This window comes from Coregonus lavaretus (genome assembly GCF_964263955.1).
Source record: "Coregonus lavaretus genome assembly, contig: HAP1_SCAFFOLD_2029, whole genome shotgun sequence".
Taxonomy (NCBI): Eukaryota; Metazoa; Chordata; class Actinopteri; order Salmoniformes; family Salmonidae; genus Coregonus; species Coregonus lavaretus.
Genome location: NW_028163528.1, coordinates 14297 through 25928, shown reverse-complemented (window position 1 = coordinate 25928; position 11632 = coordinate 14297). Strand labels below are relative to the sequence as shown.

At 45.9% G+C, this 11632-nt stretch overlaps 1 protein-coding gene across 3 annotated transcripts; it reads right to left on the bottom strand.

Moving 5' to 3' along the window:
* Window positions 1-48: 48 nt before the first annotated feature.
* On the bottom strand, window positions 49-8811 carry LOC311118012 (protein-L-isoaspartate O-methyltransferase domain-containing protein 2-like). 3 transcript variants are annotated; one of them, XM_084192890.1, is made up of 6 exons: window positions 8674-8811; window positions 7367-7715; window positions 7125-7227; window positions 6788-6959; window positions 6365-6488; window positions 49-6202 (listed from the first exon to the last, which is right to left on the bottom strand). In XM_084192890.1, the coding sequence occupies exons 2-6, from the start codon at window positions 7671-7673 to the stop codon at window positions 5733-5735; spliced, it is 1176 nt and encodes a 391-aa protein (XP_084049016.1). In that variant the 5' UTR covers window positions 7674-7715; window positions 8674-8811; the 3' UTR covers window positions 49-5732. The 3 variants fall into 3 exon arrangements, with proteins under 3 accessions (XP_084049016.1, XP_084049017.1, XP_084049018.1); XM_084192891.1 differs by having other exon boundaries at window positions 7367-7678; XM_084192892.1 differs by having other exon boundaries at window positions 8711-8811.
* Window positions 8812-11632: the final 2821 nt, after the last annotated feature.

Below are 11632 nucleotides of genomic sequence, written 5' to 3'. Positions count from 1 at the left end.
TGCTATAAATAGTATGATCATATGCTATTGATTCTCATAACTTTTGCATAAATGGATTTTATTAACAGCAGTCAAAAGTACAGCTCAAATTCCAAAACATCCTTAAACACCGTGCAAAAGCACAACACATACATTTGACGTAACTTAAGCAATATTCAAAGAAGCCAAAGGAATGGTTCTACAGCTCAGTATAAAAACAGACATAGAAAGACTTAAGGTCGTTATCGCTCGTATTCTACCACAATATTGAAATGGAAACTATCACAAACGTGTGCTATTACAGTCAGATGAACAAAACAAGTCAGTAAAAAGATTTTGATCGATTAATGCCGTCTCATTGATTTCCAAATGTTATATTAAAAGGACAAATCAGAATAGTTTTGACTAAAATGAAAATTTCATGCGACATACTGTAGGTGTGGCACTTGAGTGACAGTTTTGGAACTTATCTGAATGTTGAATCGAGGCAAATGGTTAACATTGAGTCTGTAACTAAGGAATATCTGTAGTAAATATGAGCTAAAGAATATACACTGCTCAAAAAAATAAAGGGAACACTAAAATAACACATCCTAGATCTGAATGAATGAAATAATCTTATTAAATACTTTTTTGTTTACATAGTTGAATGTGCTGACAACAAAATCACACACAAATTATCAATGGAAATCAAATTTATCAACCCATGGAGGTCTGGATTTGGAGTCACCCTCAAAATTAAAGTGGAAAACCACACTACAGGCTGATCTAACTTTGATGTAATGTCCTTAAAACAAGTCAAAATGAGGCTCAGTAGTGTGTGTGGCCTCCACGTGCCTGTATGAACTCCCTACAACGCCTGGGCATGCTCCTGATGAGGTGGCGGATGGTCTCCTGAGGGATCTCCTCCCAGACCTGGACTAAATCATCCGCCAACTCCTGGACAGTCTGTGGTGCAACGTGGCGTTGGTGGATGGAGCGAGACATGATGTCCCATATGTGCTCAATTGGATTCAGGTCTGGGGAACGGGCGGGCCAGTCCATAGCATCAATGCCTTCCTCTTGCAGGAACTGCTGACACACTCCAGCCACATGAGGTCTAGCATTGTCTTGCATTAGGAGGAACCCAGGGCCAACCGCACCAGCATATGGTCTCACAAGGGGTCTGAGGATCTCATCTCGGTACCTAATGGCAGTCAGGCTACCTCTGGCGAGCACATGGAGGGCTGTGCGGCCCCCCAAAGAAATGCCACCCCACACCATGACTGACCCACCGCCAAACCGGTCATGCTGGAGGATGTTGCAGGCAGCAGAACGTTCTCCACGGCATCTCCAGACTCTGTCACATGTGCTCAGGGCGCCAGTGGCGAATTTGCCAATCTTGGTGTTCTCTGGCAAATGCCAAACGTCCTGCACGGTGTTGGGCTGTAAGCACAACCCCCACCTGTGGACGTCGGGCCCTCATACCACCCTCATGGAGTCTGTTTCTGACCGTTTGAGCAGACACATGCACATTTGTGGCCTGCTGGAGGTCATTTTGCAGGGCTCTGGCAGTGCTCCTCCTGCTCCTCCTTGCACAAAGGCGGAGGTAGCAGTCCTGCTGCTGGGTTGTTGCCCTCCTACGGCCTCCTCCACGTCTCCTGATGTACTGGCCTGTCTCCTGGTAGCGCCTCCATGCTCTGGACACTACGCTGACAGACACAGCAAACCTTCTTGCCACATCTCGCATTGATGTGCCATCCTGGATGAGCTGCACTACCTGAGCACTTGTGTGAGTTGTAGACTCCGTCTCATGCTACCACTAGAGTGAAAGCACCGCCAGCATTCAAAAGTGACCAAAACATCAGCCAGGAAGCATAGGAACTGAGAAGTGGTCTGTGGTCACCACCTGCAAAACCAGTCCTTTATTGGGGGTGTCTTGCTAATTGCCTATAATTTCCACCTGTTGTCTATTCCATTTGCACAACAGCATGTAAAATGTATTGTCAATCAGTGTTGCTTCCTAAGTGGACAGTTTGATTTCACAGAAGTGTGATTGACTTGGAGTTACATTGTGTTGTTTAAGTGTTCCCTTAATTTTTTTGAGCAGTATATATATATATATATATATGCAGATGACCACCACACAGTGTATAATAACTCAACAAGCGAAAAGATAAGTAAACCTTAACACATCAACAAAATGGCATCAATCAGTAATTAAAGGTTTCTTTTTTCTCTGCTGTTTTGGAAAACAGCACACATAGTAGCTACATACATTTCCTGTCTTATGTAATTCCAGGCTTATAGCAGTGGTGTGACACACACACTACAATGACCAGAAGTATGTGGACACCTGCTCGTCAAACATCTCATTCCAAAAATCATGGGCATTAATATGGAGGTGGTCCCCCCTTTGCTGCTATAACGGCTTCCACTAGATGTTGGAACATTGCTGCGGGGACTTGCTTCCAATCAGCCACAAGAGCATTAGTGAGGTCGGGCACTGATGTTGGGTGATTAGGCCTGGCTCGCAGTCGGCGTTCCAATTCATACCCAAGGTGTTCGATGGGCTTGAGATCAGGCCTCTGTGCAGGTCAGTCAAGTTCTTCCACACCAATCTCGACAAACCATATCTGTATGGACCTTGCTTTATGCACAGGGGTATTGTCATGCTGAAACAGGAAAGGGCTTTCCCCAAACTGCTGCCACAAAATCGTCTAGAATGTCATTGTATACTGTAGTGTTTTAGATTTCCCTTCACTGGAACTAAGGGGCCTAGCCCGAACAATGAAAAACAGCCCCAGACCATTATTCCACCTCCACCAAACGTTACAGTTGGAACTATGCATTCATGCAGGTAGCGTTCTCCTGGCATCCGCCAAACCCAGATTTGTCCGTCAGACTGCCAGATGGTGAAGTGTGATTAATCACTACAGAGACACGTTTCCACTGCTCCAGAGTCCAATGGTGGCAAGCTTTACACCACTCCAGCCGACGCTTGGCATTGCACATGGTGATCTTAGGCTTGTGTGTGGCTGCTCGGCCATGGAAAACCATTTCATGAAGCTCCCGACGAACAGTTATTGTGCTGACGTTCCTTCCAGAGGCAGTTTAACTCGGTAGTGAGTGTTGTAACTCGGTTGAGTGTTGCAACCGAAGACAATTTTTTACGCTTTATGCGCTTCAGCAGTCCCGTTCTGTGAGCTTGTGTGGCCTACCACTTCGCGGCTGAGCCATTGTTGCTCATAGACGTTTCCACTTCACAATAACAGCACTTACAGTTGATCGGGGCAGCTGTGGCAGGGCAGAAACTTGACGAACTGACTTGTTGGAAAGGTGGCATCCTATGACGGTGACACGTTCAATGTCACTGAGCTCTTCAGTAAGGCCATTCTACTGCCAATGTTTGTCTATGGAGATTGCATGGCGGTGCGCTCAAACGTTATACACCTGTCAGCAACGGCTGTGGCTGAAATGGCTGAATCCACAAATTTGAAGGGGTATCTACATACCTCTGTATATATAGGTATGATGTAGAAGAAAAAAAACATGATCCTCTGCAAACTTACTTTTTCTTTCACTATTGATTATGAAGTAAACCGAAAGACCAGCTTTGGATAAATGTACATGTCAGGGTTGGAGAGAATTTCACCTTCATTCAATTAATTCAGAGGGTAATGAAATTCAACTCCTGGGAGAAGAAAAACGGCATAGCAAAAGGTGGGCATTTTTTAAATCTACCTATGAATCAAATTTACTGAATTAAAATGGTACTGAACCCAACCCCCGATGTGCTTGGAAAATCTTTAGAGGAAAAGTAAATCATTTAAAATAAGAGAATGAGCTCTAGTAGGAAGAGCTTTTGAATTTGGAAATGAGCAGACTCCCATCATAACAATGGAAGAAGCATGGCCAACCCTAGTCTGATTCTCATGTTCAAACTGAAACGTCTGCTGGATTTGATCATGGCATCATAGTGTCTCCTGCAGTTATTGTCAAGAAAGTTGACTCAAAACACACCTAGTATCCACTGCCAGTCTGCTAACAAAATAGAGTCAACCAATAACATCACTTTAGGTGTGTCTCTAAACCACAGGCATCATGGGTCATCAGTCACACCACACCCCCTCTCGTCAACAGGCATCTCTACCAGCTCCACACCCCCTCTCGTCAACAGGCATCTCTACCAGCTCCACCTCTCTTCAACAGGCACCTCTACCAGCTCCACTCAGCCACCTCTCTTCAACAGGCACCTCTACCAGCTCCACTCAGCCACCTCTCTTCAACAGGCACCTCTACCAGCTCCACACCACACAGTGACAGAGACCCAGTCAATAACAGAGACCCAGTCAGTAACAGAGACCCAGTCAGTAACAGAGACCCAGTCAGTAAGAGACCCAGTCAGTAACCAGTCAGTAAGAGACCCAGTCAGTAAGAGACCCAGTCAGTAAGAGACCCAGTCAGTAACCAGTCAGTAAGAGACTCAGTCAGTAACAGAGACCCAGTCAGTAACCAGTCAGTAACCAGCCAGTAAGAGACTCAGTCAGTAACAGAGACCCAGTCAGTAACCAGTCAGTAACAGAGACCCAGTCAGTAACAGAGACCCAGTCAGTAACAGAGACCCAGTCAGTAACAGAGACCCAGTCAGTAACAGAGACCCAGTCAGTAACAGAGACCCAGTCAGTAACAGAGACCCAGTCAGTAACAGAGACCCAGTCAGTAACCAGTCAGTAACAGAGACCCAGTCAGTAACCAGTCAGTAACAGAGACCCAGTCAGTAACAGAGACCCAGTCAGTAACAGAGACCCAGTCAGTAACAGAGACCCAGTCAGTAACCAGTCAGTAACAGAGACCCAGTCAGTAACAGAGACCCAGTCAGTAACCAGTCAGTAACAGAGACCCAGTCAGTAACAGAGACCCAGTCAGTAACCAGTCAGTAACAGAGACCCAGTCAGTAACAGAGACCCAGTCAGTAACCAGTCAGTAACAGAGACCCAGTCAGTAACCAGTCAGTAACAGAGACCCAGTCAGTAACAGAGACCCAGTCAGTAGCAGAGACCCAGTCAGTAACAGAAACTCAGTCAGTAACCAGTCAGTAACAGAGACCCAGTCAGTAACCAGTCAGTAAGAGACTCAGTCAGTAACAGAGACCCAGTCAGTAACCAGTCAGTAAGAGACCCAGTCAGTAACAGAGACCCAGTCAGTAACAGAGACTCAGTCAGTAACAGAGACTCAGTCAGTAACCAGTCAGTAACAGAGACCCAGTCAGTAACCAGTCAGTAACAGAGACCCAGTCAGTAACAGAGACCCAGTCAGTAGCAGAGACCCAGTCAGTAACAGAGACCCAGTCAGTAACAGAGACCCAGTCAGTAACAGAGACCCAGTCAGTAGCAGAGACCCAGTCAGTAACAGAGACCCAGTCAGTAACCAGTCAGTAACAGAGACCCAGTCAGTAACAGAGACCCAGTCAGTAGCAGAGACCCAGTCAGTAACAGAGACCCAGTCAGTAACCAGTCAGTAACAGAGACCCAGTCAGTAGCAGAGACCCAGTCAGTAACCAGTCAGTAACAGAGACCCAGTCAGTAGCAGAGACCCAGTCAGTAACAGAGACCCAGTCAGTAACCAGTCAGTAACAGAGACCCAGTCAGTAGCAGAGACCCAGTCAGTAGCAGAGACCCAGTCAGTAACCAGTCAGTAGCAGAGACCCAGTCAGTAGCAGAGACTCAGTCAGGGGTTGTTGGTTTCTGCTGTGTGCTCTATCTGTGGAGATGTCATTTCTCCCGACAGTACAGCAGGTACATCTTCAGAGGCTCCGGGAGGGGCAGACAGAGAATCCTCTCTCTCAGGATGTTTATAGGTGGCTCTGCCCGGAGTAGCTCCACTGACTCCTTTTCTGCTTCCTCCTCCTCCTCCTCCTCCTCTCCCGCCCCCCGGGCTGCACTTCGCTGCGCCTCCTCCCCCCCCCTGTGGTTATTGTTGTTGTCCAGGGGAGCGGGGGTAGGGAGGGCACTGCTCACCACGTGCTTGTTAGCCAGTACTACAGAGGTGCAGTGGCGGCGGTGAACGCGCCGGCGTTTAAAACGTGGGCCGTACTTGTGGAGCCCACTGACCGCCAGGCCCCTGCCTCCTCCAAAAGAGCCCCGGCCCCGTGGGTGACCCTCCCTGCTGTCCGTGGTCACTCTCAGGGTGTGGCGGATGGCTATACGAGCCAGCTCCTGCAGCGTCCGCACCTCAAACATGGCTGCTCCGTGGGTCACCAAAGAGATCAGAAAGGAGACAGAATGATTAGAAAACGGATAACGTGAGAATGCTTTGGATGGTGATGACTAGTTCTGGTTGTTCTATAGTGTTGTCACTCAACTTGTGACTTCCATGTATGATCCAAAACTGACAAGGCACTCACGTAGTGGGACTGCCTTGGGTTCGCCATTGGTGTTGTGTTGGGGCAGTGCCAGTGGAGCGAAGGACACGGCGATTATCTTTTTAGTCTCCCAGCTGCTCTGGCCTGTACGCCTGATCTTGGTCAGCTAGAAAGAGCAGAAGAAGAGGGTACATCAGGGCAGGGTTTCCCAAACACGGTCCTGGGGCCCTCCCCTGGGTGCACATTGTGGTTTTTTGCCCTAGCACTACACAGTTGATTGAAATAATCAAAGCTTGATGATGAGTTGATTATTTGAATTGACTGTGTATATTTCGTTGACATTTGGAAAGTTTTCCGACAAATTTGCTGTTTCCATCTGGCCTGTCATGACATTTTATTTATGCGTACTTTACTCGCATAAAAAGGTTGGATGGAAGCCTAGTTAGTGTGAGTGTACACACACACCTTCTCCTCTAGGGGCAGTACCAGGATACCCCCCACCTTCAGCAGGTTCTTCATGAATTCTTCATGGTCTCTCTGCACCCCCGCCCCACAGTACACCCTGTCATACTGCCTGCTCTCAGGGGGGATCTCCAGGCAGTTCCCCGCCACAAAGGAAGGCTCGCAGAACTCAAACCTAAAAAACACAAATACAACATAAACAAAAAGACAAAAACAATCTACATACAGGCTACACATGCAAACTGCAACCTGATATTCAACTAGCCACCGATGTCTACTGACAGAGAGAACTTCAAGGCTGCCGTAGACTGGAAAGGCAATCGGAGGTAAAGTGTCTCACTTGTCAAAGCTTTCGCTGCTTTTGATGAAGTAGTCTAGCTTCTGGTAGGCATACTCAATCACATCAGTATATAACTCCACCCCGTGGTTCACACCAAATGGACCTGAAACCAGGATTACAACAGAACAAACACCCACAATGCATTTCAATAAACGTTTCCAATCAGTTGTCCTACTGATTTCCCCCTGTTTCCAGACCCAACAAGGCCCAGAGAGGTTGTACCGTCTGCTACTGTAACACACCCAGTATGAGGCCCGCCATGGTGCTGAGGTACCCGGTCCCACTGCCCAGGTTGAGGAAGGACAGGCCAGGGTGAAGGTCCAGGGCCTCCATCACCTCAGAGTAGATACAGGGGGCTGATAGGTGGATGTTGCCGTGCCTCCAGGCCAGGTCCTTGTAGGCGCTGTCACGGTAGTCCTCCAGATAGTAGTCGGCCCGGTCGATGGCCCTGAAGGCCCGCTCCACCAGGTCCGAATGGATGTAGTGCGCCTCCTTCAGGTTGTCAATCAACTCGTCATTATCCTCCCCAGCGCTCACAGCTCCTCCCATCTTGACTGGCGAGAGAGAGAAGGGGAACTTCTGAGCCTTTTTCTGAAGAACAGAAACAGGTTGTGCACAAACGAATTCAAAGAGTTTGTTGCATTGCAACCACTTTTAACAAATAAAAACTTTAACAAAACATCATCATCCACGTCATATTTTGTACATTTCAGAGTAAACAATCCCCTTATTGCCTTCCAATGACTTATACTGAAAGTGCTTCATGAATACTTCCTCACTACATTAGGTGTGAGAGCTGTACCTGTGGCCTGCCCCTGCGAACGATGCCAATGGGGAGATGACAGGCCTACAAGCCAAATGTTGAGTAGGCCTGCTATCATAAAGCAACAGAGAACAAAGGAACCTGCCCACTTTAATGATGCTTGGTTCCTTTGATGCCCAAACAGCCATTGTGTTTGCTTGCCAAATGACTCATGTAAGCGCAATAAATGATTTGTGAAATATAGGATAACATTTTCCTCGATGGTAATGCATATTTCTGAATAATATTAGGAACTAATTTTGAACAGAGATTACAAATACACGACCATAGGATGGCGCTGTAGGACTTGGATCTTTGCCTTGTGTTAGGAGAAAAGTACACTACTTCCTGTAAAAGAACACTGCGTTTCATAACACAAACCTTGAAAAACAACCATTCCGTTTAGCAAGAAATGTCAAAATTACAACGTTACCCCATATGCATCCGATGACCTTCGCGAGACACGTTGCGGTTATTATTTTTGCGCAAGTTAACCCAATTATGAGTTGAAAATATTCACAACAAATATGCAAACGTGTCGGATCATGTCAATGAAATGGTTTAGTTACTATCGAAGTTGTTTTTAGGTGGTTGACACATTGGAAATCTGAAAAAAGACAAACCGAAAACAACAATCGTAATCTGAGTCTTCCACTCACGCAGGCATAACAACAAATATTCGGGACTAACGTTAGGCAAGGTCGACAGACACACGCCAACATAACGTTAACTGGAAGATATAATTACCTACAACTTGATAATCAATTGTTTCGTGTTAAAATACCGATTGCCGCTACAAATTAGCTTGTCTTCAGGCTTTTGTTCGGTAGCGCTCAGACAGCTCACTGCTAGTCGACGCTAACGTTACAGCTTCTACACCCAAGCCATAAAACTGCTGAACAATTAATCAAATGGCTACCCGGACTGTTTGCATTGACCCCCTCCCCTCTTTTTTAAAAAAATTTTTCTTCTATTTTCTATTTTTTTACACTGCTACTTGCTGTTTATTATCTACGCGTAGTCACTTTACCCCTAACGTTACCTACATACACAAATTACCTCGACTAACCTGTACCCCCACATTGACTCGGTACCGGTACCCCCTGTATATAGATAGCCTCGTTATTTTATTGTGTTACTTTTTTACTTTAGTTTATTTAGTAAATATTTTCTTAACTCTATTTTCTTAAAACTGCATTGTTGGTTAAGGGCATGTAAGTTAGCGTTTCATGGTAAGGTCTACTACACCTGTTGTATTCGGTGCATGTGACAAATGAAATTGGATTTGATTTGAGACCTAAACATTCAACCTGTCGACGAGCTTACGTCATACGTAGGCTATCTAATTAACATTTCGATTGGGTATTGATTGATACAATAAAATAAAATAAATCATGGGCCTAAACATACAATATAGTAATTGAACAAGCCCAACTGTAAATGTGCACCAAAGTGAATGTGGTGCAGGCTACTAGATAAAACATATTTACAGAACAGAATAACTTTATTTTTCCAGAAGGAACTTCTGTATATTGTAGGGCTATGGTTGCTCATATTTCATCACTCCTGATCAGTGGCAATTTTAGCATGTCAATCTTTTTACATTTTAGTCATTTAGCAGACGCTCTTATCCAGAGCGACATACAGTTAGTGAATGAATACATGTTTTGTTTTTTTATTCATACGGGCCCCCCGTGGGAAACAAACCCACATCCCTGCCGGCCAAACCCTCCCCTACCTTGGACGACGCTGGACCAATTGTGCTCCGCCCATGGGTCTCCCGGTCACGGCCGGCTGCGACAGAGCCTGGACTCGAACCAGGATCTCTAGTGGCACAGCTAGCACTGCGATGCAGTGCCTTAGACCACTGCGCCACTCAGAATCTTGGTGGGGCAAAAAACTAAAATAGATGTGGGATGCATGCCAGCAAAGCCACTACACAACACAATACTAAACAATACATAAATTGCACTAGAACGGTGACAAACGGTGCCCACAAACTGTTAGGGCCTACATAAAGCTGTCCCAACAGCAGTCCCAACACCTTACCACTGCTACACCTGGCTATCAGCGGAGCCTTGTCTGGCAGCGAAACAGTTCATTCAGCCTCATTTACTGCCTTAAAAAAAAAACATAGCTGATGTGGCTGACTTGCTTAAACAAATGTGGTTTCTACGGACAATTGAGATGTACAAACTATGGCATAAAGGGTGACGACAAGCAGATAAGAGGCAATCTGTAATTTCGATGAAGACATTAATGAGCGAGCTAGGACGGACGTAGTCAGTATAACTATTTGTTCAGCACTTTTGAAAATGTACAGCGACAGAATTCAGAACATGGGCCGTTCTTACAGTATTCTCCCTGTACACCAAGTCAGAACCGTAGGATAAATAAAGGGGGCATCTAAGCAGACAATGAAAGCTTTTACAATATTTGATGATTGCATTTCTCAGAACAGTAGGCTAAGTTATGAGGGGAAAATATACCAAATGATTAGGGTGAGGCACATGGCCTACTAACAGTTTACTACACAACATTCCCTTAGTATTACTTTCCTAGCTACAGTATACAGTGAGGGAAAAAAGTATTTGATCCCCTGCTGATTTTGTACGTTTGCCCACTCACAAAGAAATGATCAGTCTATAATTTTTAATGGTAGGTTTATTTGAACAGTGAGAGACAGAATAACAACAACAAAAATCCAGAAAAAACGCATGTCAAAATTTTTTTATAAATTGATTTTGCATTTTAATGAGGGAAATAAGTATTTGACCCCCTCTCAATCAGAAAGATTTCTGGCTCCCAGGTGTCTTTTATACAGGTAACGAGCTGAGATTAGGAGCACACTCTTAAAGGGAGTGCTCCTAATCTCAGCTTGTTAACTGTATAAAAGACACCTGTCCACAGAAGCAATCAATCAATCAGATTCCAAACTCTCCACCATGGCCAAGACCAAAGAGCTCTCCAAGGATGTCAGGGACAAGATTGTAGACCTACACAAGGCTGGAATGGGCTACAAGACCATCGCCAAGCAGCTTGGTGAGAAGGTGACAACAGTTGGTGCGATTATTCACAAATGGAAGAAACATAAAAGAACTGTCAATCTCCCTCGGCCTGGGGCTCCATGCAAGATCTCACCTCGTGGAGTTGCAATGATCATGAGAACGGTGAGGAATCAGCCCAGAACTACACGGGAGGATCTTGTCAATGATCTCAAGGCAGCTGGGACCATAGTCACCAAGAAAACAATTGGTAACACACTACGCCGTGAAGGACTGAAATCCTGCAGCGCCCGCAAGGTCCCCCTGCTCAAGAAAGCACATATACAGGCCCGTCTGAGGTTTGCCAATGAACATCTGAATGATTCAGAGGAGAACTGGGTGAAAGTGTTGTGGTCAGATGAGACCAAAATCGAGCTCTTTGGCATCAACTCAACTCGCCGTGTTTGGAGGAGGTGGAATGCTGCCTTTGACCCAAGAACACCATCCCCACCGTCAAACATGGAGGTGGAAACATTACGCTTTGGGGGTGTTTTTCTGCTAAGGGGACAGGACAACTTCACCGCATCAAAGGGACGATGGACGGGGCCATGTACCGTCAAATCTTGGGTGAGAACCTCCTTCCCTCAGCCAGGGCATTGAAAATGGGTGGTGGATGGGTATTCCAGCATGACAATGACCCAAAACACACGGCCAAGACAACA

What these genes read in the sequence shown, in the direction of transcription:
- LOC311118012 (XM_084192890.1), bottom strand. Translation starts at nt 7,673, where the DNA reads ATGGGAGGAGCTGTGAGCGCTGGGGAGGATAATGACGAGTTGATTGAC. An exon ending in CATGGCGGGCCTCATACTGG is followed by an intron (nt 7,228 to 7,366) that starts GTGTGTTACAGT and finishes TCCTGGTTTCAG; the next exon opens with GTCCATTTGGTGTGAACCAC. An exon ending in AGCAGCGAAAGCTTTGACAA is followed by an intron (nt 6,960 to 7,124) that starts GTGAGACACTTT and finishes TGTGTTTTTTAG; the next exon opens with GTTTGAGTTCTGCGAGCCTT.